This window comes from Miscanthus floridulus, chromosome 2 (assembly GCF_019320115.1).
Source record: "Miscanthus floridulus cultivar M001 chromosome 2, ASM1932011v1, whole genome shotgun sequence".
NCBI classification, from domain to species: domain Eukaryota; kingdom Viridiplantae; phylum Streptophyta; class Magnoliopsida; order Poales; family Poaceae; genus Miscanthus; species Miscanthus floridulus.
In genome coordinates this window covers 163,582,446-163,609,395 of record NC_089581.1, presented here as the reverse complement: position 1 = coordinate 163,609,395, position 26,950 = coordinate 163,582,446, and the positions used below count along the sequence as shown (strand labels likewise).

Sequence of the window (26,950 nt, the reverse complement as noted above, 5' to 3'; positions counted from 1 at the left end):
TGTCTTGCTTGCTATTTTGTGATACGTCTCATGGTACTATTCTTCATATTTATGCACTTGTATATTGCATCTCATCTAGGTACGCTAGATGCACTATGTGAAAGATGCGATGTTGGAGCCAAACTCGAAGATTTGGTTTGGTGGATATATCCCGAAGATGTAAGGACTAAGCAAGTGCTAGGACCGGAGATGTCACCATGACGGTGCAAGCTAACTGAACTGACTTGTGTCGGATCCCAAGCAAGCCCCGGAGCATATTAAGTCTTCTAATTTCCGAAATGCAGTTAAAGTATTATTGTTACATATATATATTGTTGCATTAAGTTTAGGTGTTGGATGCAAACACTTGCTGCATTGGTTATCCAATCCTTGTCCAGATATTGATACCCTGAATCCTATGTAGCTCAGGCTCGTGTAGTGCTTAGCCCTCCTTAAACGCGGTAGAAGTCAGGTGATTTCCTGTCATCTGCGAGATATAGGGATATACATATGGCACGGTTGGCTATATTTGCTATCGTGGAAAAGAACATGTCTTAATTTGAAATGAAGACCAGGCGGAGGCTTGCCGGTTGTTAGTGACTCTGTCTGTGTCGCTTAAGGACCGAATCTTGGAGCCTTTCCTGTTCATGTTGAACGCATGCCTCTCTCTTAGTTGGCCGGGTCCGGAGACCGACCATGAAGCCGAGTAGCTCACCTCAGGCCGGGAGTCGATAAGTATAAAGTACGCCTCGGAAGGGAGCCGTAGGCGTGAGTCCAAGGGTAGGTGATTTAAAAGTCCTGATCGTCCTGGCAGAAGGGTAATCCCTGAGAGTGCTAGCGCTGATCGAACCCGCGAATTTGGTTCCTGAGTTGTCCCAAAGGTGACCCACGGCTACCCTTGCAAAGTATGTCAGGGTGAGAGTTAGGAATACCCCCTCAGCTGAGTTGTAATTCGATTCGAGTCGCCGTCTCTCACCGGTTAGTGAGAACTTGACGGGCTTATCTCCAAAGTAGATACGCTAAATAACATAATGGTTCAGGAATAATGATATGATGATGACAGCCTTATTATAGCTGCTATGGTTAATATTGATTGCTCCTAATAAGTGAGTGCTCTAGTACAGGCGTAAATCTAGTGGACAGGTAAATGATGATAAACTTGATGCGAAGTTTAAATTGGTCACTATATTCATAAGCTTCTTTATGCAACTGTGTCCAACTAGCCCACCTCATAAGCCTTGCATGACCCTTGGTGTTCTTTATTTCTGGTTTTGACGGGTAAGTCTAGCTGAGTACCTTCTCGTACTCAGGGTTTATCCCACCATGTTGCAGGTGAAGTTCTCGGCCTGTGAAGATGGTGGCTAACCGCCGGTGGCTCGGTGATTCTATAGTTACTTCTCATCTATATGCTTTTGTCGGATTATGTCACTTATGCTAGCAATATATTTGGAACATATATTAATGTAATCTTTTGAAAGCTATGCTGTTTTCACTAATTGATTTTGAAACCCAAACTTGTACTTTTAATCGTGAACCCATTTGTAATATTATTTCCGCTTCAACTCTGTGTATGTGATGTGTATTTGCTTAATCACGCGATCTTGGTTGTGATGTTGATTTACCGAGGTCTTTCGGGACACTCAGCGGACTACCGGGTTTATATGAGTGAAAGTATGCGCGTGTCAACGTGTTAGCGGAGACAGCCGTACTTGATCTTGTATAAATTGGACGGTTCTGTTACAGGAACTTTTGACGCCAAACTGTCGGGACTTCTGACAGTTGCTGACAAGTGACTTTAAATTTTGTGTAGAATTTTTTAATACAGCTTTAGGCATTGTTTAGATTCTTTCATCGACACCTGAGCACGGCATAGACAGACAAAGAGAAAGGTAGACTATAGGATTTGTTTATTTTGCTGGGACCAGAATCTTGGCAACACCTCTTCTTTTAGCGTGTCGTTGCTAGGGTCAGTTTAGTTCCAAATTTTTGGTAAAATGGGCACGGTAGCATTTTCGTTGTTATTTGGTAAATAGTGTTCAATCATAGTCTAATTAGGCTTAAAAGATTCATCTCGTGGATTTCGTCTAAACTGTGTAATTAGTTTTATTTTTTATTTATATTTAATACTTCATGCATGCGTCTAAAGATTCGATGTGACGGAGAATGTGAAAAATTTTGCAAAATTTTTGGGGAACTAAACTGGGCCCTAGGCTGTTGCAGTCTGTGTTATCTCATACGCCAGGAGTGCAAATAGGAGCTAGCTGCGAATCTATTGGCAAACTTCGGTTGAGCAATAAGTTCATAGTCCATAATTGCTTTACTTCGGTTGCTCTTTGGGGCTTATGAAAAATTTGGAAACAATCTTGTTTTTCAAAGAACGGACTCGCTGGTCGAAAATGGAAACGATAGCCACCCGGAACGGAATGGTACAAAATTGGACAGTTTTAAACTTTTAATCTGTGCCTTGTCGATAACGAACGAGCCGTTTAAACAGAGAAGATGCATGTAGTGTCTAAGAAGCTTGGCGAGCGCAGATGGTGGTGTTTCCGGTTGTGTGGGGTACGTCGCCACGGATGGAAGAGTCCACAACATCTGGGAGGCTGCAGGCCTGCAGTTCTGCATGGTGAAAACTGAAAAGGCTTGCTCTGGGCAGATGGGAGAGGTTGGAGGCGCTTCTTCATGGACGCCTGATGGAAGCTGGTTTGGTTTGCAAATTCTGTGGGTGTATTGTAAATTTGTAACAAGTGGTTTTGGACGTGTGAACTGTCGTACGGGGGTCTCACTCTGCACTAAAATCTCTACTGGCTCGGCCCACCACGTTGGTTAGTGTTAGCTCACCCAGATGAAAGGCGCCTGATTACATTATTATTGCTGTATGTCTTGTGGTGACAATCGGCATGTTCGCGTGTTAGTTTCGGTGAGGACTTATCAGCTATAATATAATATTTTTCTCTTATAATAAATCAATATCAGTCGAACTTATCAGCATAAAAACCGACCAGTGAATAGACTGAATATGTCCGGCTTCTGTACCGTGTGATCGCGACAGAACGTTCATCGGTTCAAGGACGTCCATGCCGCCATGTGCCGAGGTAGAAAAAGATCACCTGAAGGGAAGAAGTGCAGTGGATCCTTCTCATTTACTTTTTTTTTTTTTGTCACTCCTTCTCATTTACTTGCGCGCGCGAGCACAACAACCAAAAACTGCCTAACCCTGTTCAGTGAAGCCCACATTCTTCAGCCACAGAGCCACTAAGTACGTATCCTTACCACACTGTAATTGGAGCCAGGGCTGTAAATAATACTCATGGCTCACCAACTCTTTCGACGTATGACCGGCTCAGTTCGGCTCGATTTAACTTTTTTATGGACTGAGCTGGAAGTCTAGCTCGCTGTTTTAACAAGCCAGCTCGTGAGCTGCTTACGAGCTGAAATAAGCTGAAGCCTATCAGTCCACGACCATCAGCCTGTTCGGAACTGTTGGCTTATTCGTTGCTGGTTCGTAAAGAAGTACTGCTGGCTGGTTTATGTGAGAGAAAAATATTTTTTCTGGCTAGAAACACTGTTTAGGTAAACAGTGCGCATGTGAGAGGGCTGGCCAGCGCCAGCCAGCCAGCCGCTCCAGCCGAACAGGCGGCATGAATTCAAAAGATGATGATGCTGACCTAGAAATGTCAACCTATTCTACTGGTATGTAATCCTTATTTTCAGCTGTTTTATATGGATTTTGATTTTATAATTGTCGTGGTACTTAAATATTGATTTATGGATTATTTTTCAGGGAGAAGATGGTATGTTGATATTGAATTTATGGACTTTCCTAAGTCTATGGTGGCAAGCAACTAGTAAATATGCTGGAACTACATGGATCATGGATGGACCAACTATGTTGTACGGTTGATACTTTTGATGAACCTGATGTGTATTAATCATATATTGTTACATAATAATGGACATCTCCTTTTAAAATTAATGTAGCATAAACATTAGAAATATATGTGTCATTTTTTTTAAGTAACTCGCGAGCTAAACGAGCCAACTCAAGCTCGCTAACGAGCTGAGTTGAGCTACGCCTCTAGCTCGTAATATTAACGAGCTGAGTCGAATTGGCTCGTTAGCCTACCATGCCAGCTCGAGCCGGACCCGAGCCGAGTCAAGGCTCGATATTTAGCCCTAATTGAAGCCCCGGACGCGGCATCGGATCCCATCACGAACGCAGCCGCGGCGGCCAAAAGTTGGCGAGAGGCAGGCCATGGTGGTGGTTGGTTGGTTGGTTCACGTCGCGGAAGAAAGCGCCGATCGAGCCGCCGCTGTCCCGGGACCGGATTGCCCTTGTTGCTGATACGCGTGGACCCATCGCGTTTCCGGCGTCGAGTGACAGGCACCAAACGTCCAAACAACAGATTGGCCCATACCCACACAGGCACACACCAAGGCGGCGAAACGGGACACCTCAGACACGTGACCCCGGCCCTCGCGGCTCGCGCGGCACGGACCGGTAGTCTCGTGCTGGATACGGGCACGTTCGGCCGTTACTAAAATCGACCGATAAATTGACTGAAATTGTTTCGTTGTAAAAGAAAAATAATATAAATTTTAACGGATAAGTCGGCTGATAAGTTGAAGCGAACAAACTCGACTCTCCGCATGACAGTGGCAGTGGCACTGGCACTGTACTGGTGGCAGGTTTTAGCCAGTGAGAGTTTCCTTCCTGTTGACTACAGAACTACTCCTACGTGCCTGTAATAAAGTTGCGTGGGGGCGAAGGCGTCCATTCTCGGCGTGCGTGAACTCGCCGCTCGCTTGCCGGAACCTAGCTAGCTACAGCGGAGGACCTCACGTTTGCGTTCCTCGGACGTGGGCTCGGCAGCCAATCGAGTGGCCGTGTCGTCCTTCGTTCCTCGCCCGGCGAGGCACTGTTTCGGCTGGCTCTCAAGCCACGTGCGCGCACAGTCACCGCCGGCCCCACGGCGCATCACGCCGCGTCCCCTGCCGTTTCTTTTCGTCGCGGATGCGGAGTAAGGCTGTCATCTATCGTGGAACCAAAATTTTAAATAGGTCTATAGTTTTAAATATATATATAAAAGATTTATTTTAGATGTCAGAAGAAATATAACCTAAGTTTAAGTATTCTTTCTCCTGTAGATCTATTTACAGAAATGGTTCTCTTTAAATCTAATTATCGAATAAGACTAAAAATAGATATTAAACTCTTTAACTATAACACTAACTAAAGGTAATCTTGTATTCTATGTCGTGGTCGACAGAGTCTAAAACAAACCGCGCAGCCCAGCCAGCCAGCAACCACAACAGAGGCACAGCCGGGGCCAGGCACGGAGCCGAATTCAGTAACTTGACGAAGCAACTTTACGACGTAACGTTATCTCAATCTCCACCCTCCAGCTGCCATCTGACGGCTACAGGGGTTCCCAATCCATCTAGCACTACCTTTTCAGCCCATGCCAACAAAACGAGGACGGAAACCACGGAGGCGGGACGGCGCCGCATTGAGCCGCGACTCCCGCCAACGCGCTCCGCGCCACCGGCTCTTTGTCGCGGTGAAATCCTCGCTGCCGCGCGCGCCCTTCCTCGCTGCTGCTGTGTTGCGCTCTCCTCCTCGCCGCCGCACAGTTCTTCAGTTGCCTGGCCGCGCTGCGCCGCCGCCCGTCGTCTGGTGCCCGGCCGCGCCGTCCTCCGCGCCTCTCCGGGGAGGTGGAGGCTGCGTCGGCCGGGAGGAGACCCGCCCCAACTGTGGGAGTTCTCTCGCTCCGTGCTATATCCAGGTACGAGGTTCATACCCCCTGCAATGGAGATGTCCGCGATTACAGTAGATTTCCTTTTGTTTTAGTGCCCTAGCATCCATGAATGCTTATTAATCTATCTCGTATATCTACCAAAATGCAAAATGAAATGTAGCCATGTGTTTGAATGTCATTGAATTTGAGAATCCATGAACCACAAATGATTATTTTGTTGAATTTCATGTAAAGGATTATTAGGTGCTCTAGCTTGTTTCATATGTACTGTTGTGTCTATTATATTATATTATTTGAAGTTTCTACAAGAATTTTATATATTCTGATTTGTCAATTATTTGGGTTACAGAACCAGTTGATGTGTGGGTTGGAGAACAAATTTGTGCAATTGTGAGTGCTGTCCAAGGCCATGGCAGAATTAAATAAGGGGGCTCCTGAAGTTGGTTTAAGGTTTAAAAGTGCAGATGAGGCTTGGCAATTTTGGATGGCATATGGGGGTCACACAGGCTTTGATGTGAGGAAAAGATGCACAAATGTAAGCACCTTTGATGGTAAGGTGACCTCATGCAGATTTGTTTGTTCCAACGAGGGCCTCCCAAGGAAAGGGCAAACAAATCATGTGAGAAAGTGCTTTAGAGCTGAAACAAGAACTGATTGCAAAGCTCGAATGAGCCTTATGTTGGATCGAGGTGCAGGAAATTATGAAGTCACTGAGGTTATGCTTGAACACAATCACCTTCTTCACTTGCCAGAAACTCGACACTTGATGGCATCGCAGAGAAAAATTTCAGAATTGCAAGCTTTTGAAATAGAGACTGCGGATGATTCTGGAATTAGACTAAAAGCTGCACATGAGTTGGCTAGTCGTCAAGTTGGTGGACCACTTAACCTTAACTACACTTGTCGTGATCACAAAAATTACCTGCGAAGCAAACGGCAGAGGGATTTGGCTTATGGACAAGCTGGAAGTATGTTGAAGTATTTTCATGACAAAATTGCTCAAAATCCATCATTTCAATATGCTTTGCAGTTAGATTGTGAGGAGCATATAACCAACATATTTTGGGCTGATGCAAAGATGATTCTTGACTATGCACACTTTGGTGATGTGGTTATATTTGACACTACTTTTGGCACCAACAAAGAGTATAGGCCTTTTGATGTTTTTCTCGGGCTAAATCAGTTTAAAGAAACCACTGTTTTTGATGCTGCACTTCTATTTGATGAAACAGAGGACTCATTTATATGGCTTTTTCAAACTTTCTTAGCTGCACATAATGGAAAGCAATCTAGAACTATCTACGGATCAAGATGCAGCAATGGGAAAGGAGCAAAGGTATGTTAGAAACTTTATAGTGTGCAGCCCATATATGCTACTGTAATTTATTTCTTAACTTAATTAAATTGTCATTGCCAGAAACAAAAAAAAAAGTGACGGAATGCAACCCCAAGTAGAAGTGCAAAATGGTGATCGCAACAAAGGAGCAATTGTGGAGCTTCAAGAATGCAATGTTATTGATAGTTTGGGAAGTTTTACCCAGCTGATAGCAGCTCCAACTTATGATGGTGGTATTCTTAATGATCATGGTCTGTTCTAGTATGAACATGTTAGTTAGATAGTCTTTTGGATAGGGCTGACTATAGTCTTTTGTGGCCTAATTGTATAGGTGAAATGACCTAACTGTAGTCTTTTGTGGCCTAATTGTATAAGTGAAATGGCCTAACTGTCTTTTGTGGCCTAGCTAAGTAGGCATGTATTTGTGCTTTGAACCTAGAACTTCCAAAGTGGAAAATGCTAAGTTCTACTAATGATTATAGTATGGATGTCACTTGAATTATTTATTTCTGCACTCTTGAGAGTGAACTGGTGGTGGAAAATTTTTCTGGAATTTATATATTATTTTGGCTATGATTTTGTTTGCTGAAAAATTTTGCTCGGCTGTGATTTTTAGTTTTGCTTAGGCTGCAGCAGCTACAGCACTACCTACACCATAGCCAATCAGGCTCAGAAGCCTTTGCTGGGAGTCATTGGTTGCAGGATGGAGACTGAAGTAAAGTTACGTTGTAACTTTGCTGAGCAAAGTTACTGTATCTGGGTCCGCCAGGCACACCGGCACAGGCCACACAGCAGAGCAGCGCGAGCCGGCCCAGGTACCGTTTAGTTTCACCTCATTTTACAAAAATTTTCAAGATTTTTCGTTACATTAAATCTTTGATGCATGCATAAAGCATTAAATATAAATAAAAAATAAAACTAATTACATAGTTTAGACGAAATTCACGAGATGAATCTTTTAAGTTTAATTAGACTATGATTGGACACTAATTACTAAATAACAACGAAAATGCTACGGTACCGTTTCGTTAAAAAATTTGCAAACTAAAAGGAGAAAACCCCACACGCTCACGCACTGGCTAGGTAGCCGCACGCGCTTCGCCGCTAGCTGCTGCCGGTGCCGCGCCTCACTGCTTCGCTTATCCTCCCTCCTCGTGTCGAGCCACCCCGCGGCTGGCCGATACCAACCCAGAGCTCGGACGCGCCGAGGCGAGGCCACCGCCGCAAGCATTCGCCTGTGCGTGCCGTGTTCAGCTAGCAGTGCGGGCCGAGATGTTCGCGAGCAGGCCGGTGGTGCACCCGCTGGAGGTGGCGGCGCCCGCGGATCCGGTGCAGCCGGCGCCGGGCGTGCTGATGAAGGACCTGCCCGGGATGCCGGGGACGCCCGGCGGCCTCGGCCTCCGCGTCCTGCAACTCCTCTTCGCAGCCATCTCGCTCGCCGCCATGTCCTCCACCGTCGACTTCGCCAGCGTCTCCGCCTTCAGGTACGCCAGCTCTCATCTTCATTCCCCGTCTCTCTTCCGTTCGACTTAGCTTCCTTCTCCAGTCGCCTGCCTAGGATTTCGGAATTGCATTGTGGTTTGGTGGTGTAGACAAGCAGTAGAATGGTTCGATCTGTGATGCTCAGCTCAGCTTAGCTAGCTAAGCTTAGCGGGGGTATTCACACTTCAAGTTTCAGCTGGTTGGGTAGGTTGAGCAGTGAGCGGGGAACTTGCTGTTAAAGCTCCCAAGACTTCATGTCTTGGATTTTTGCTTGATTCGGCAATGGGGTGTGAAACCGAACTCCTTTTCTTGCACGACGCGTGGGCAGTTCTAACTGTGTCAATCCCCTGAGCTACCAAAACGCATCTTTCTCCGGGTTTCTTTCACATCGGCAAGTATTTTCACTAGAGTCTGGTTTGTCTCAGTGAATTTGGGTCAAGTCTCTGAATGCTAGTACCAACGCTTGCAAATCCTTTTGTTGCACCTAATTTCGTGTCATCTTTGCTTGGGTCCTGTGGTTGCTACTCCTCGCATGATAATGTTTTGAGCTATGCAACGCCTGCCTGATGGCATGTCTGGATTCCCTCCGCCCGGGCAAGGATGTGAGGCGTCTGATTTTGGGCGGCTGGGATCAAGATCCTTGTCTGGCAGGCATTGATCCAAACATCCCTATATGACCCTCTGTTTTTTTTTTCTCGAGAAACCGTGCTTAAGCAGGCACATATCCAAGAAAATAAGAGTAAAAAAGGCATGCCTTATGTGGACTAAAGACAGTTTACTTGGAGTGTCCTCTGGAAAAAGTTGCACGCTAGCAACATCCATTTCAACTGTCGAAATTTTCTGTAGCCGCTGCCCACTGGGCTCCAGCCTCCAGAGCTAAAATGGATATTGTTTTGGTGAATAAACTTCTGGAGTTGAATTTATATTGGTACATAAGGAATGTGGAGAAGCGGATCTATAGCTCTGTTCAATACTATTTTAGTGCAAAAATATCATGCTGTGTATTTTTTCCTAAACATATGGAAAGGGTTTAATTCACTAACAATTTTGTGATTTTGTCAGTATCCAGATCTATACCCTAGGATCTTTTGATAGTATGATCCTATCAAGTGAAAACAATACATATTCTACCACGTAAATTTTATAGTATCTCGATCCTACATGAAGGTATCTAACATAAAATTTCATAGTATCCCAATACTACGATCCTATGTAATAATTGACATAAATCACTTGACTAGTTATGACAAAATACTATTTAAAGTTAAGGACCATTGAAAATAATGTCAAGAGTTTCAATTAAATATACAATAAGTCTATTAAATTAATCAAAATCATTATTATAGAATGAAATCTTTACAACATATTACAAATCTTATTAAAATATATAATTTGTAAAATTTGATAGGATCCCAATACTATGATCCAATCCGATAGTGTCAAGCAAAAAACGATGCTATGTAGGATCCCGATCCTAGGAACCCTGTTCACTAAGTAACACCCATCCATTCTCTCAAGTCTCAAACATTTTTCTAATCTGGTACCTGCTTAGGCTTGAGATGTGACAAGCCTGTTTTGGGTCTAGATTGACACTGTTACAAATTGACTTAACTGCTGAGTTGAATTAGGATGAGCTGGGGCTGGACAGAAAAAAGGGGCTGTATTAATAAGTAGCCTTGACATTACACATTTGTTATCTTAAAAACATGGTATGAAACATTCTCCACTGTACATTTTTGGGTAAATGTTAAGCCATCGCATTATTACCATGGTATCACAGGGATCCAATCATATCTGTTCTTTTTAGCGAGCAGCACCACTATGTTTGTATAAGTCCCAAGCTAGACAACCAAATTTATGCTACTCTTACTAATCTTAGCCACCATTTGGTTGGATGCTAAAATTTGGCCTGGCAGCCTACTCCTTTGGCCACCTTACTTCATTTTGTTGGCCAAAGTTGGCAAAATACAAGGCCACCAATTTGGTGGCCAACATTTGGCTTGGTTGGTGCAAACTAAACACACCATAAACCCGCAGCCCCTTCTTTCTTTTTTGCCAGGATAAATAGCCGTTTTTCATATGATAAGCATGGATTATCATGGCACTCCATTACCTCACAAAATGTTTCCTGGTACAAATGTGGTATTTCATTATAAAACTATGCTCAATGGATGCCCAACGTTTCGGGTGGATTATGTACTTAATTTCTGAAGAATTATCATAAAAAGTTATCTTTCTAATCACTGCTCCAATATGGAACATTTATAGTTAGTACAAGTAAGTACAGGCGTGGCTCCTGAATCCTAAGAGGAAGGCAATTTTTTGTTTGTCCGGAAACGAATACCATCCTATCTTAGTTTAGCTAATATTTCTTCTTGGGCATGTAGGTATCTCCTGTTCACTAATGACTACCTATTTGCTGATTATGGGCTGTAAACAACTAGAAATTGATTTTTTTGCATGATGCAATTTTGTTATGTATTAATTTATTTTTTATTTTATTTTAATGTGATTGTGATTGTAATAGATGTGGTTGAAACTTTTGCTAACTCAGAAAACAGGGACAGTGTTGATCTCTTGGGTCAAAATGACAATTTTACTGTGTTATCCTTTTTTTGTGGTTGTCGCAGCAAATTCATGTCTTCGGTATGCTGCATTCTGGCATCCTCGACTTCAAGCCTTTCCAACCTCATTAATTTGGTTTAGTTTTGTGTATAACAAACTGATGATTTGCTCCTTTTGCCAGCTACCTCATTGCAACAACCATCTTGCAATGTGTGTGGAGCCTTACGGTAGCCATTGTGGACATATATGCACTGCTTGTTAAGCGTTGTTTACGAAATCGTCGGGCTGTTGCTCTTTTTGCCATTGGAGATGGGGTACGTAAAACATTGTACTTGTTCTTCATGATGCTTATAAAAATCATTAAGTCAATCTTCCATAATATTTGTAACATTTAGAGATAAGTTCTGCTGAACAATTTCTCAACTTTCCTCTGTCGTGAACTAACACAACATACAAAAAGTACCATATAACTGGGATTAATCTGACACACTTTTGACAATATAGTGATTTTCTGGTGTGGAATATTGATTATGTAGCGCAAAGAAACCCAAATAAGTTGTCAGATCATAAAGTCGAATGAAATTGCCTCTCATGAATCATAGATTTGCTTAGGGGAGCTAGGATCGCATTTATCTTCTGATTCAGTGTATTCTTGTTTGACGGCAGATCACATGGGCAGCGTCCTTCTCCGGAGCATGCATGGCGGCAGGAGTCACCGTCCTGATCGACACAGATCTGAACATGTGCTACGAGAACCATTGTGCTAATTTTCAGACTGCAGGTAGCAATGGAGTTCATGTGCTGTTTTTCTCTCTTACCATCCCTTCTCCTGAACCTTTATTCGATTGCATCTAGTCGCAGCTAGCTGAAAAGAAACAGGAGGATATAGCCTGATCTTGGAGCAGTGTGAGCATCCAATTGCGGTTTTAGCGACAACTGGATATAGTGGCACAGCTAATAGTATTAGAATTGGAAGGTAAGTAAGTCAATGACAGTATGAGACTATGACCCAGCATTTCTAGTTTATAACCTGTAAAAGGGAAATAGGGAACGGCCTGTTTTGCAGATGCATTGCTCTGAAACCTTGCAGTTATATGCGGTACTACTGTTTACGTGCCCTGTAAAATGCTTGGAACTGTTAGAGTTTTAACGTGTCCTGACTCCTGAACCATGTATATTGCAAGTGAAGAGGAGGGGTAATGGTGATGCTGAAGAATGCGTATCTGTTCATTCTTCATTGGCAGGACTCACTTTCATATTCTGTTGCAGTTGGCCTGATCATTGTGAAGAAATATCTAAATTCTCGATTGTTTCATCTCGTGATCGCTCATCACACAGACACAGCACATACTCGCTCTCCACAGCTCCTGTTAGAGACTCAGTGTGAAGCCTTGTGCAGTTTTACCACAGTGACATCGTACTTACAGAGCTACCAGCTTTGTTTTGCACTGAAGTTAAGTCCAAAATTTACACAAAAAGTTCCCTTGCTTGTACTAGGATTTAGGTACAATGCAGATTTACAACCCACTACAGCCATGCTCACTAGCATAGCATAACGCTTATTTATGTCCAAGTGAGATTGCTACCTATATTTACTCACAACTCAAGCCATTCAATCCGCGACCGCGAGTCATTTTTATGTTCATCAAGTGAAATAGACGTCAAGAAGATTCAAGACGAAAGAAGCCTGCCACATGAGCATGGGCAACTTCACCAATCACCATTCGATGGAGCGCCTCCGTCTCCGATCCTTGGGCGGCTCCGTGTCCACGGCATCAAGCCGCAGGAATGGGTTCAGCCGCCCGAGCTTCTTGGACACGTTGTTCATGAACCCCCCGCTGCCGCCCGCGGCCTTCTTCGGCGGCGGGCGGCGCCGCGACGGTGGAGCGCCACTGGGCTGCGGGAGCGCCGCGGGCGGGTCCCTCAGGTGCATCTTCAGCCGCAGCAGCTCCATCTTGAGCTCCTCGTTCTCCCGCTGCAGCCGCGACACCTCGTCCGGTACGCTCCGGGCGTGCCGGCCCAGGAGGCTCGGCGTCGGCGCCGGCCTGTATGGCGGCGACGGGGCCAGGGACTCGCCGCCGTAGAACGACGACACGCCGCTCGGTGGCGGCGCGTGCTTAGGGGCCTCGCGCAGGCGCCGCTGCTCGTGGTCGAGGACCTGCACCACCGTCTGCACTGGCAGCCGGTCGTTCTGCGCCGCGTGCGCGCACGCCTCGCGCGACAGCTTCTGGCAGTCCATCACCCGGCACACCTTCTTCCGCTCGGCCTCGCTCAGATGCGGATGCGCCTGCATGCAGGAATCCATAGTCCACAGTGAACGATCATTTAGTTGAGGAAAAACCCATAACCAATATGTCAGTAAAAAATAATGAAGATCTCCGTGTTTAATTTCTCACCTTCAAGTAGATGTCGATGGCACGGTACATGCCATCCTCGTTGAACCTGGCGCGTTCCGGGATCATCTCGGCAAGGCCGGTGAATTTGTCAATGGGCAGGTCCACGTCCGAGGCAATCTCGGCCAGGTACGACTCCATGAGCCTACCGACCATTCCGACGTCGTTGGGCGGCGACGCCGTCGAGATGAAGTCGTCGTCGGTGTTGTAGTCCAGCCGGGCCGCCTCGGTCTCGTGCTCCAGGTACCCGACCAGGATCCTCTGGACCGCGTCGACGTCGAACGTGGTGCCGGCCTCGGGCGAGGAGGACGGGAGCAGGAGGTCGTCCAGCACGGCCTGCCCGAGCTGCGCGGCCATCCGCTTCTCGAGGTCGAGCCGGCACGCCAGGGTCGTGTCCAGCCACAGCGCTGCCCGAAGCAGCATCGAGAGGAAGCTCACGGACAGGGAGTTCTTCTCCTTCGGCAGCAGACTCACGATGGTTTCAAGCACCACACGCTTCTCGTGTTCCTGCTTCGAGGTCCATCTTTTCCTTCTCCCTTCCGTGTGTGTCCTGCAACACAAGCTCAGCAATTTGTCAGGTGCAGGTAAGAACTATGCACACATACTGTGGTGATCATGTACCAAATCAGATCTTCCTGCACTTGTAGATTGATACATTGCACAGTTGAGCTCACCAGTCTTCGCAGCGACTTCTGAGCATAGAGCATGATGAGCGTGCCCAGAGCAATGCCCTTGAACCCCCTGGCCTTCATGGCAATGAGGACTCTCTGGAACGTGTCAATCCGCAGCGACGTCAGCTCGTCAGCCAACCAGTCATCGACGGCCTTGGACGACGACATGGCCATGCCGTTGCCGTTCGTGGTGTTGCCCATGGACATGTTGAACTGGCTGTCGTTGCAGGTGATGTACACGATGGCGTCGACGCACCTGCCGACGAGGTCCACCTCCTCGGACACCGGGAGGAGGTCCTCCGACCTCCGGAGCACGGTGACCGCGCCCGCGAGGCTCGTCAGCGCCACGGCCTCCAGGTAGGCCTCCGTCCTGGCGGCCAGGTTCCCGCCCATGCTGTCGTCGGTCATCTCCAGGTGCTCGGCGGCGCACCGCAGCATGGCCACGTTGTCCTCCGTGATCTCTAAGTTCTCGCCGTAGCAGAACTTGGTGACGAGCTCGAACGCCGCGGCGCCGCCCGGCATGCCTGTAAGGTCGATGTGGGTGACCCTGGAGCCATTGATCCCCGACACCTGCTTCCTTATGTAGCCGCATCTCGATGCCAACGGGAGCTGCAGCAGCGTTCGCACCGCCCGCTAGTCAGAACCCAAGCTTTCTATACGGTCGATGATCCCAAGAACACGCATGGAAAACTATGATATGGAAGCGCTGTGATTCATATGTACTAGTAGGAGTATTATTTACCTTGTGTAAGTTGAAGGTCGCTTCCCCAATCTGGATGGTAATATCGCTTGGGAATTCTTGTGACATTATCCTGCAACAATCAAGCCAAACAAGAGCCTCAAACTCGGCAAAACTTTCCTTTTGATAAACTCCATTTGCAGGGTTTGGCTACGCATTAAAGCGAACGATTCAGTGAGTACGATGTGAGATCTGAAAGCACAGTCACGTGTTGCTAGCTTGATGGCAATTGCTGTTTGTTTTCGGTCCAAAATCGATCTGAACAAGCTGTCAGCGATGGTTACGGAGTGTTGATACCAACAATCGAACACGAACTCGTCGAATCAAATGCGAAACAGCAACAACAACATGCCAATGGAAAGTAAAGCAAGGAGAAGCAGCAGGGGAGGAGGAGAAGGAACGTATACCAGTCACTGATTCTCCTCATCGCCGGCGTGTCGAGCCGGCTCTCCTCCATCTGGCGGCCTGGCCCTCCCAAAAAGTCACCGTGCTGCTGTTCACCTCTCCCGCTCCACCCCTTCCCTCTGTGTCATCCCGGGCGACGTTGACGTCAGAGGAGATAGCGGCAGTGCGGAAGAGCGAGTGACGCAGGTGCGCCGGCTTCTGGATCGCGCTCACGCCGCGGCTGCCTTCCACACTGGCCTCGGCGGCCGGAAGTCACACAATGGCACCGTCGCGCAGCAGCCGTGGATAATGGATAAAAAGAAGCCGAATAGAGGAGCCCGACCCGACCAGTCCGGGCGATTGTTCCTTTGGCGCGTCGCTGAAACCTCCCTCGCCTTCTGCCGTCGCTTTCCGGCGACTTGTCTTGCGCTGCATGGGGCCAGCGAGCCGTGCGTCACTTCGCTTCGTACTGCTGTATGCATGCCTGGCACGGTCAGCTGGCAAGGCAACCTCGGTTTGGACTTTGGAGAGCGCAGGGATGATGTCGGGTCACGGCCCATTCAGTACGGGCCGAAGGCCCAGAGAAACAGATCAGCCCAGATCATGCCTGTCTTGCCGGTTGCCGTCCCCCTGAAGCATGAACGGCCGGCCATGACTGGTTGACGACGAAACTCCCAATCAAATACGCGTGCGACCACTGAAATTTCCAATCCAGCGCGGGCACCCGTCGCCATCGCCGTCTAGTCCACCGGTCTTGGCTTCCGTCGTCCGTCGCACGCCAGACGCCACGCCACGCCACATCACGGTGCCTCCTCGCAGCTTCCTCCACTCGTGTCCCTCCTCCTCCCCCTCTCGCCCCAAAACAAGCAAGGGAGCAGATGGGGGCAGCGGGCAGGGGGCCGCTGCATTAAAAAAAAAGGGCACGGAAACTTAACCCAATCCACACCCAAATCTCTGTCTCGCGCTGGCGCAGCGCAGGGCACCGCCACGCGCGCCTCATCCGGTACCGCCATGACGAGCGCCTCCGAGCTCTTCACCGCGCGCCGCGCCGCCCGTGGGGGCCGCCTCTCCGACCCAGACCCGGACCCGGATCCGCACGTCGACGCGCTCCGGGACCAGCACGGACTCGGCGGCCGGCGCCGGCGCCGCGGGTGCCACCCGCGACGCCAGCTCGACGCCGCCAGGGACGTGCGCCAGCACCTGCACACCGGGGCCCCGCCACCGCGTCGCCGCGGGTCGTACACCGTGAGAATCCCTCGCCCCCCCAATCTTCCTCCACGCCCCAATCTTCCTCCCGCTTGATTATTGTCTTATCAGTGTTGTGGCTGGATCGGAGTATCTCCGGCGTTGGCTTATACAATTCGTGGTCACTGTTAGGTTTTGGCCCGCGCGAAATTCAATGATGACTTTGAAATGCCGATTTTATTATCATGATTACATAGCTCGGGAAATGGATACCAATAGGGATTTACGCAATTGCACTTGTTACTGGGGTTGCACTTTTTTTTTTATCATACCGGGGTTAAACTTCAATGTACTAATTGGTGAAATATATCGGATTGTAATCCTATCTGAGATTCTGAACCAAGCTTCATTATCCCACTGGCATTGCCATGTTGCACAAAGAGTTGAAATGAGCCTTGTTCATTGTAGTAGCAGTGGTTGGGCTTGTAGTCTTGACCGCATTTGTGCGATTGTAGCCCTACCATCAGTCAAAGGTTTCCTAGATGGCGCAGGTTTATTTCTAGCTGTGGTTATATTTTTATGAGATATAGTTATTTGCAGTTTTCTTAATTACCTCAGCAATTTTATTTTTGCAAGGCTTGATCTATGAAATAGGCATCTTTTGTTACAACCTTTTTTTTTCATACAAATGAGAAATGTAACAATTGCCTAGCCTAGTCATGGACTAGCTGGAATCAACACTTCAGAACTTTTTTTTTTCTGCTATGCCGTGTAATTGTGTGCATATCATCGAGCACAGTAGCTTTGCTCTTATATCCTTTGATGAATTCCACTTGAAATAATTGATTCATCAGCCATGTAATCTGGGGTGTTGGCTATATGTAGTTGTAACTTAAAATCATGACCAAGCCGATGCACCTATTTGCCCTTTTGCTATCTACCAAGCCAGCTTCATTTCAGGAATCATGCCATGGGCTACCATTTTCATCCTGATTGTTTGTGATGGGTCATCAAATGATAATATTTCTCTGCTTTGCTGTCTGCAGGATCAGATCTTATCGTACATAGACAATAACAACATTGGGGATTCTGCAGCTCGGAGGAACAGACTTGATAGGCTGATGTTCAGGACAAATGAGCGGCTTCCTGGTGCTGTACTGCAAGCACAAGCACGTGTCCTGGAGAGACTCAGAGGCATTTCTCTTGGTTCATCTGCCTCCAGGCCATCCATCTCATTAGATGAGTTTTCTGCTAGCGATGTGTCTAGAATCATCGACTTCACAAATAGGGAAACCCGTCACGAAGCAAATCGGCCCCACTCATCATCGTTCCACCCAAGCAGTGAATCAGATGAAGAAAGACCAACCATCAGATCCACTAACTCCAACCGGTCAGCTGGACTTAGCAAGGCGGCTTTCCTGCGTCTGCAGATTGAGATTTTTGAGGCTAGCAAAGATGATAAGAGAGAGGCATCACCAGAATGTTCTATTTGCCTTGATGGATTTTACAATGGAGATGAGCTGATAAGGTTGCGCTGTGGCCACAGGTTCCACTCAACATGCTTGGAGCCATGGGTGCGGAAATGTGCAGACTGCCCATACTGCCGAACAAATATACGGTCACGATCCTGATGGCAAACCCTTAGTTGGAAATAAGACTATAACCACCGTGGAGTTGAACTGTTATAAAATTCGTTGTTTTGGGCATCCCAGTTAATTCGGTGCAACTATGGCAACATGTCATTTCTAATATCCTGAATATTTTGTGTTATGTGTTGTGTCGCCCAAAGAGGTTTTATGGTGTTGTGTGCGAGTGGTGGCTGATAGCAGTATAGCTTAGAAAACACCCTTTTGTGTGTATGTAGCGAGGGACCAAACAAATAGTCCTGTTCTACTCATGATAATGTTCTGATGTCTGAATTTCAGTTGGAATTGCATGCATCTTGCTATGGAGGGCGAGGAACATGACTTTGCTATTTCAGAACCGTATAAAATGATGAGCCAATAATGCGAAGAAATTGAGTAAATTAAAACGCAAGAAGCACTGCTATGATGCAGATAAAAATGCTCTACAAGATCAGTGGCATCAGCTTTATATTTCTCCGTCTCAACTGATTTATAAGCCCTGTTCGGCTGGCATTAGCCGGCTGCAGCTGTTTTGTTGTGAGAGAAAAATACTATAGATTCTAACTGATAAGCCGGTTCGGTTGTTGTGAGAGAAAAATACTATAGATTCTAACTGATAAGCCGGTTCGAGCGAACAGGCATCAGAGCCGTTCACTTCGCCAATGGATAAACCAACGCTAGCAGTTGGTCTCGTCAACACACCGTAGCCTGCCTGGCCGTAGCTGCCGCCTGCCAAGCCGGCGTTTTGCTGTCGCGTCACCATCGTCACATGGCGACCTTTTGCTGTCGCATCACCATTGTCACATGGCGATGTGTTGGAGGGTTGAGAGGCTCCAGCCCAGAGTTCCGCGGCCTGAGCTCGATGTTTGCACGAGACCCCGCGCCAGCTCACCATTTGCCGAATGCTAGGGGACGATCGTGACTACTGAGGATGCAGCAAAGGGGTTGTCTCTCCTGCCGATGCTAGAGGAGAGCTTTGGCGTGCTCCGCCCGCTGACAACCGTGCTCTGGATTTCGTCTGCTACCGGCTCTGGTGGGTGAACTGAAAAATGGAGAAAAAGATTCAATAATGTGTTGCAGCATGTACATGCTGCACATGCACTATCTACACTGTCCAAAAGTGTTTTGAGATTCGTGCGTTTCCACTCTCTGCCCCACTGCTGCTTCACACTACTGATTTGGGTTGCACACATCTCGATGCAGTGTTGGATGGTGAGGATAGCACGTGTTGAACATGTATGAACAAAAAAACTGCTTTCAAAAAGATTGCAAGAGGCTAAAGAACGTGAACTGGGCGGACAGAACTGTCGTGCCCGCCTGCCCGGAGCACCTGTGCTGACGGCAATGGACGCGGTGGACAGGCGGCGACGACGACCTTCCTTTTGTGAGTCCACGCAGAAGCTGCCAGTTATGCTACAGAAGCTGAGGGAAATAAGAGCCTTTGCACGATTTCTCATAAACAAGAATTTATAAGAGGACTGTTTTTATTAGCACTCGACCAAAAATGCTTTCCTTAGTAGTTTGGAATACCATGGTTGGTTGGGGGCAAAGACATTAGCATGCACAGTAAAGTGCTACATTCTGCACTGAATTTAGCCGTAATGCAGGTTCTACACAATCAACACAAAACTGGCACCTTACAACTCCAGCTGATTACTGCCGGGGGGCTTCAACATTCTCTAATTTCAGTGTACAGGGTACAGACAAGGCTGCCAGGCTCATTAGGTTGTAGGCGTGACAATACAAGCAGATACAGTAAGGGGCCGTTGGGATCCCTTTATTTTTTAGGAATTGAAATTTACATAATAAATTAAGGCTATTTGGCTTGAAATTTAACATTGCATAACATTACTAAGCTCACAAATAAGCCTATCTCAAATTCATAGGATGGGAGAGAGAAATGGATTCTATAGATTACTATGATATAATTCTATTCTCCAACTTTAGCACTCTTCAACTCACTTCCTACAATAGAAATACAACATATAAATATCCCTTATATACCTAACAATAAATATACAAATATATTCCATATATAACTATATTAGCTTAATTAATCTATACCTAAATTATAATTATTAGAATGATTTCAATTCCAAGGATGCCAAACCGGCCCTAAAAGTAATTTTCTAGTGCCTTTCACATTCCGACCAGAACCTATCCCCTATGGAGCTCTGCAGTTCAGAAGGCAACTCCTATAAAAATTCACCACCCTTCCGTGCCAGGCAGTTAAAGCAATAGCATAGATGCATGATACAAGTCAGCATGATCACCAGCCCACTGCACCAATAATTTATGCTGGGACCATTACATAGGTGCCGACCAGCCACCACAGAGGATTGAGTTCTCGAGGTGCATTAAGTGTTCAAGGCACCATTCAGAGCATATCCAAGTATGACAAAGCAACCTTGATGCAAGGATTGCCCTGGAGATGTTCTTCCAAGGACGAAGCAGACTGCCCTGAACATGTGACAAGATAAGTTGCCCCAACCAGATCACTATACATGCCTTTCAACCTTGATCACCAAAATGTTCTGCCATAGTTGCCACATGTGCATGCCTCAGGATCCAGTTGACCAAAAGTAACTTAACTGCAAATGAATTTACCATACAAGCTGCTGATCTTGTGAGGCTAGAAATCCAATCCTGACCCAATAAATATAGTCACCAGATTGTCCTCACTATGCATACAACTGCAAAGTAAAAGAAATGGTAAATACATATGCAATGGGAAAAAACGCAAAGTTGTGCAACAGTTAAGGACAACTGACAAAATAACAGCAAACGGGTCACGTCAAGATATAAGATACAAATTTGATAACAAGGATTCAATATGAATGTAAGTGCTATGAAAAGGTAACAAATGTGTGTAAAAAGACAGTAAAAAAGCTACACCATATGTGCCAGTACTCAGGTACATATTGAAAGGACAGCATTCAGTATAGCATATACAATCACACCAACTGATAAATCCATGACCAAGAAATATGAAACAAAAACACTCCGCAACATTTCTATCGAGATTATTTACCGAAGGCTCTAGTTAAGTATTAAACATATTAGAATGACAAATTAATAGCACTTGAACAAGAATACAAGATGCCAACTGGTATAGGTGACTCGGAACATCTACCAATATTTTTTAACTCGAACAAAGAAACAAAATTAAAAAACAACAGACATGGTAAACAGACTTACTGATTACAAGAGCAGCAAGAGCCAAAACAATCAATTGAATAGGATGCCCATATCGAATCTGATACTGAGATCTTTGAAGTTGTCTATGAAGGGCTCCGAGCCAACCATAAAGCTTCTTATTGTATGTATGCTCATCACAGGAACTTAAGCAACTCTTGTTCCTTTCAAAGCATCCCTCTAAACCCTACAATGAGGAACAGGAATACGAAGGTTAGAGCACTAAGATATAACCAAAGAGAGAGGTATATAACAAATCATCTTTGCATCATTTGAGTAAGATCCATTTACCTGACTCAACTGAGAAGTACTCAGAGGGATAGCCTCTTCAACATCCTGTTGGTTAACGCCTGCCCACCTAACAGCTCCATTTTTACACTTTGTTCTAGGCTTAGGTTGCAAGGTACTCGTCAAAGCACATGTTTTCACTATCTTAAGCAAAGGCATTTTGTCTGAGCCATCAGATAATTGTTCTGTAGTTCCTTCACATTCATTAGGTATTGACACGCTCCATGAGCCTATATCAGCACTGGCACTAGCTGCTCTTCTGTGACCATGATGCAGATCTTCCTTTGCTCTCGCTGAAATCAAATCCGTGGAACCAGCTGAATCCTTGGAGCTGTCGGTTGATATATCATTTTTCATCCTTGCTGCATTGCTGCCCACTTCAATATCACCTGCTGAAGGAATTGTGACCACTTTGTCTTTCTGTTGAAAAGGACTGGCAGATAGGAAAGCTGCAAGGTCGTCCCGTTCATCCTCATCCAAATGAACCCAGCTCAACGGTCCCCTCCCCTCTGCAACATTGGATTCTTTCAAGTTTTTCTCAACCTCTAATATGCGATAGCCAATTGCTGTAACAAAGTCATCATGCCTAGCTCTTGTGTCTTTTCCTGCTGAGATAACCAGGTCGTTCGATCTGATTGCCCGTGCCAGTTCATCCAGCTGAAAGAAGGACAAACCAAATCACAGAATGAGCTTTTGAATCGAAGATACATGTAGCATTAATCTTCAAATTTTGCACTATAATTACAAACATATTTTTTATAAAGGTATGACCACTGACATGACTGGATGGGTACATTATCCAACCAAGTACTATTATCACCTCAATCACATCCACATTCACATGATTGTGGTTGTTTAAACATCATGCTAATATGGCAACTCTTTCTTTTAAAAAAAAGGGGGGACGGAGAGCTGCCTTGTACATATATAAAAAAAAGGAGGATCCCAAAGGGAATATGGCAACTCATAATAAGCAGAAGAAATGAATGAAACAATATGCGAAGCTCGATTGTCAGTGATCGTTTAAGCAGGAGAAGTTTTTACACATCTGAGTGTCTAAGATATACCAATTACGCTATAAAACACTAACGAATTTAGCAAGGGGACTACAGCAATCGGACCGTGCAATAATATAACCTCGATATGAACGATGAGGGCGACAGATTTACCTGCCACTTGGCGGTGCCAAGCGCCGTGTGCAGCTCGCGGCGAAGCTCCGCAGCTGAAGGGCCTCCACTGACGCTTGCCGCCTCGGAATCGCCGCCGCTCCTCTCCTGGACCCATACCCTATACACCGATTCCATCCTGCGTGGACGCAGACAGAAAACCGACAGAGGTCAGCACCAGATCCGCAATCGCAACGGAGCGGAGCAAACCTAGGCCAACCCCACCCAGAGAAGACTAAAAAATGCCGATGAAATTGGGGGGAAGAGAAGGGCAACGCACCGATCGGCGGATTCCTGGACCTCCTCAGCGGCGAGGAAGAAGGGGTCCTTCTCCCAGCGGTCGAACGACGTCGCCATGAAGAGCTCGCCCGCTCGCCGGATCGAAACCGAAAACCTCGAGAGAGATCGGATTTAGGATTTGTGCTTTGCGGCTGGTGGCGCGGTGGGGGAGCGGCGAGCCTGGCTTTCCTCTTCTTTCCGCCCGCTTTTGCTCGCCGCTATTTCCTTCCTGGTGCTGGCCTGGTGGGGATGGTGGTGGCTGCCTATTATTTATTGCGTTGCGTTTGCGGGGGTCGGCCGTCGGCGGGCGCGAACGCGTGGGAATGCCGTGCTGGGAACGTGGCTATTCCTCCACTGCCGTGTGGTGTGGGTGGGATGCCACTGTTAGCATCAGATTGCACTACTAAAACGTGTTGCCATCGAAAATGCGCGTATATGCTGGTGCCGTTCGAGGTGGAATTGCTGTCTTTTCGCTAAACAGGTCTTTAAGGCAATACATATAATTTTCAATAGAGTATCTATATGAAAAATCTATTTTAGGCTATAGGATTTGTTTATTTTGCTGGGACCAGAATCTTGGCAACACCTCTTCTTTTAGCGTGTCGTTGCTAGGGTCAGTTTAGTTCCAAATTTTTGGTAAAATGGGCACGGTAGCATTTTCGTTGTTATTTGGTAAATAGTGTTCAATCATAGTCTAATTAGGCTTAAAAGATTCATCTCGTGGATTTCGTCTAAACTGTGTAATTAGTTTTATTTTTTATTTATATTTAATACTTCATGCATGCGTCTAAAGATTCGATGTGACGGAGAATGTGAAAAATTTTGCAAAATTTTTGGGGAACTAAACTGGGCCCTAGGCTGTTGCAGTCTGTGTTATCTCATACGCCAGGAGTGCAAATAGGAGCTAGCTGCGAATCTATTGGCAAACTTCGGTTGAGCAATAAGTTCATAGTCCATAATTGCTTTACTTCGGTTGCTCTTTGGGGCTTATGAAAAATTTGGAAACAATCTTGTTTTTCAAAGAACGGACTCGCTGGTCGAAAATGGAAACGATAGCCACCCGGAACGGAATGGTACAAAATTGGACAGTTTTAAACTTTTAATCTGTGCCTTGTCGATAACGAACGAGCCGTTTAAACAGAGAAGATGCATGTAGTGTCTAAGAAGCTTGGCGAGCGCAGATGGTGGTGTTTCCGGTTGTGTGGGGTACGTCGCCACGGATGGAAGAGTCCACAACATCTGGGAGGCTGCAGGCCTGCAGTTCTGCATGGTGAAAACTGAAAAGGCTTGCTCTGGGCAGATGGGAGAGGTTGGAGGCGCTTCTTCATGGACGCCTGATGGAAGCTGGTTTGGTTTGCAAATTCTGTGGGTGTATTGTAAATTTGTAACAAGTGGTTTTGGACGTGTGAACTGTCGTACGGGGGTCTCACTCTGCACTAAAATCTCTACTGGCTCGGCCCACCACGTTGGTTAGTGTTAGCTCACCCAGATGAAAGGCGCCTGATTACATTATTATTGCTGTATGTCTTGTGGTGACAATCGGCATGTTCGCGTGTTAGTTTCGGTGAGGACTTATCAGCTATAATATAATATTTTTCTCTTATAATAAATCAATATCAGTCGAACTTATCAGCATAAAAACCGACCAGTGAATAGACTGAATATGTCCGGCTTCTGTACCGTGTGATCGCGACAGAACGTTCATCGGTTCAAGGACGTCCATGCCGCCATGTGCCGAGGTAGAAAAAGATCACCTGAAGGGAAGAAGTGCAGTGGATCCTTCTCATTTACTTTTTTTTTTTTTGTCACTCCTTCTCATTTACTTGCGCGCGCGAGCACAACAACCAAAAACTGCCTAACCCTGTTCAGTGAAGCCCACATTCTTCAGCCACAGAGCCACTAAGTACGTATCCTTACCACACTGTAATTGGAGCCAGGGCTGTAAATAATACTCATGGCTCACCAACTCTTTCGACGTATGACCGGCTCAGTTCGGCTCGATTTAACTTTTTTATGGACTGAGCTGGAAGTCTAGCTCGCTGTTTTAACAAGCCAGCTCGTGAGCTGCTTACGAGCTGAAATAAGCTGAAGCCTATCAGTCCACGACCATCAGCCTGTTCGGAACTGTTGGCTTATTCGTTGCTGGTTCGTAAAGAAGTACTGCTGGCTGGTTTATGTGAGAGAAAAATATTTTTTCTGGCTAGAAACACTGTTTAGGTAAACAGTGCGCATGTGAGAGGGCTGGCCAGCGCCAGCCAGCCAGCCGCTCCAGCCGAACAGGCGGCATGAATTCAAAAGATGATGATGCTGACCTAGAAATGTCAACCTATTCTACTGGTATGTAATCCTTATTTTCAGCTGTTTTATATGGATTTTGATTTTATAATTGTCGTGGTACTTAAATATTGATTTATGGATTATTTTTCAGGGAGAAGATGGTATGTTGATATTGAATTTATGGACTTTCCTAAGTCTATGGTGGCAAGCAACTAGTAAATATGCTGGAACTACATGGATCATGGATGGACCAACTATGTTGTACGGTTGATACTTTTGATGAACCTGATGTGTATTAATCATATATTGTTACATAATAATGGACATCTCCTTTTAAAATTAATGTAGCATAAACATTAGAAATATATGTGTCATTTTTTTTAAGTAACTCGCGAGCTAAACGAGCCAACTCAAGCTCGCTAACGAGCTGAGTTGAGCTACGCCTCTAGCTCGTAATATTAACGAGCTGAGTCGAATTGGCTCGTTAGCCTACCATGCCAGCTCGAGCCGGACCCGAGCCGAGTCAAGGCTCGATATTTAGCCCTAATTGAAGCCCCGGACGCGGCATCGGATCCCATCACGAACGCAGCCGCGGCGGCCAAAAGTTGGCGAGAGGCAGGCCATGGTGGTGGTTGGTTGGTTGGTTCACGTCGCGGAAGAAAGCGCCGATCGAGCCGCCGCTGTCCCGGGACCGGATTGCCCTTGTTGCTGATACGCGTGGACCCATCGCGTTTCCGGCGTCGAGTGACAGGCACCAAACGTCCAAACAACAGATTGGCCCATACCCACACAGGCACACACCAAGGCGGCGAAACGGGACACCTCAGACACGTGACCCCGGCCCTCGCGGCTCGCGCGGCACGGACCGGTAGTCTCGTGCTGGATACGGGCACGTTCGGCCGTTACTAAAATCGACCGATAAATTGACTGAAATTGTTTCGTTGTAAAAGAAAAATAATATAAATTTTAACGGATAAGTCGGCTGATAAGTTGAAGCGAACAAACTCGACTCTCCGCATGACAGTGGCAGTGGCACTGGCACTGTACTGGTGGCAGGTTTTAGCCAGTGAGAGTTTCCTTCCTGTTGACTACAGAACTACTCCTACGTGCCTGTAATAAAGTTGCGTGGGGGCGAAGGCGTCCATTCTCGGCGTGCGTGAACTCGCCGCTCGCTTGCCGGAACCTAGCTAGCTACAGCGGAGGACCTCACGTTTGCGTTCCTCGGACGTGGGCTCGGCAGCCAATCGAGTGGCCGTGTCGTCCTTCGTTCCTCGCCCGGCGAGGCACTGTTTCGGCTGGCTCTCAAGCCACGTGCGCGCACAGTCACCGCCGGCCCCACGGCGCATCACGCCGCGTCCCCTGCCGTTTCTTTTCGTCGCGGATGCGGAGTAAGGCTGTCATCTATCGTGGAACCAAAATTTTAAATAGGTCTATAGTTTTAAATATATATATAAAAGATTTATTTTAGATGTCAGAAGAAATATAACCTAAGTTTAAGTATTCTTTCTCCTGTAGATCTATTTACAGAAATGGTTCTCTTTAAATCTAATTATCGAATAAGACTAAAAATAGATATTAAACTCTTTAACTATAACACTAACTAAAGGTAATCTTGTATTCTATGTCGTGG

The 26,950-nt window shown here is 46.4% G+C and overlaps 2 protein-coding genes and 3 pseudogenes across 3 annotated transcripts; 3 read left to right on the top strand and 2 right to left on the bottom strand.

Annotated features, from left to right (window-relative positions):
• The first annotated feature begins 6,144 nt into the window (after window positions 1-6,144).
• Window positions 6,145-7,880, top strand: LOC136540426 (protein FAR1-RELATED SEQUENCE 5-like; annotated as a pseudogene).
• A 262-nt stretch (window positions 7,881-8,142) lies between these two features.
• Window positions 8,143-12,374, top strand: LOC136535547 (CASP-like protein 5A2; annotated as a pseudogene).
• Window positions 12,375-12,516: 142 nt separating this feature from the next.
• LOC136535544 (BTB/POZ domain-containing protein SR1IP1-like) lies at window positions 12,517-15,811 on the bottom strand (annotated as a pseudogene).
• Window positions 15,812-16,176: 365 nt separating this feature from the next.
• On the top strand, window positions 16,177-18,421 carry LOC136535546 (probable E3 ubiquitin-protein ligase RHY1A). The gene is made up of 2 exons (XM_066527832.1): window positions 16,177-16,550; window positions 17,537-18,421. Exons 1-2 carry the CDS (start codon window positions 16,317-16,319, stop codon window positions 18,119-18,121), a joined length of 819 nt encoding a protein of 272 aa, XP_066383929.1. The 5' UTR covers window positions 16,177-16,316; the 3' UTR covers window positions 18,122-18,421.
• Window positions 18,422-18,494: 73 nt separating this feature from the next.
• On the bottom strand, window positions 18,495-23,301 carry LOC136535545 (uncharacterized). 2 transcript variants are annotated; one of them, XR_010779013.1, is made up of 6 exons: window positions 23,045-23,301; window positions 22,768-22,903; window positions 21,602-22,255; window positions 21,314-21,497; window positions 19,446-20,808; window positions 18,495-19,157 (listed from the first exon to the last, which is right to left on the bottom strand). XR_010779013.1 is itself a non-coding variant. In XM_066527830.1 (5 exons), the coding sequence occupies exons 1-5, from the start codon at window positions 23,119-23,121 to the stop codon at window positions 20,780-20,782; spliced, it is 1,080 nt and encodes a 359-aa protein (XP_066383927.1). In that variant the 5' UTR covers window positions 23,122-23,301; the 3' UTR covers window positions 18,495-20,779. The 2 variants fall into 2 exon arrangements, 1 of the variants encoding a protein (XP_066383927.1); XM_066527830.1 differs by having other exon boundaries at window positions 18,495-20,808.
• Window positions 23,302-26,950: the final 3,649 nt, after the last annotated feature.

Bases quoted from the DNA above. Each gene is read 5' to 3' on its own strand.
- LOC136535546 (XM_066527832.1), top strand. From the start codon at position 16,317: ATGACGAGCGCCTCCGAGCTCTTCACCGCGCGCCGCGCCGCCCGTGGG. The intron at 16,551-17,536 runs GTGAGAATCCCT...TGCTGTCTGCAG, and splicing joins GTCGCCGCGGGTCGTACACC to GATCAGATCTTATCGTACAT.
- LOC136535545 (XM_066527830.1), bottom strand. From the start codon at position 23,121: ATGGCGACGTCGTTCGACCGCTGGGAGAAGGACCCCTTCTTCCTCGCC. The intron at 21,498-21,601 runs GTAAATGGATCT...TCCTCATTGTAG, and splicing joins GTACTTCTCAGTTGAGTCAG to GGTTTAGAGGGATGCTTTGA. The intron at 20,809-21,313 runs GTAAGTCTGTTT...TTTACTTTGCAG, and splicing joins TCTTGCTGCTCTTGTAATCA to TTGTATGCATAGTGAGGACA.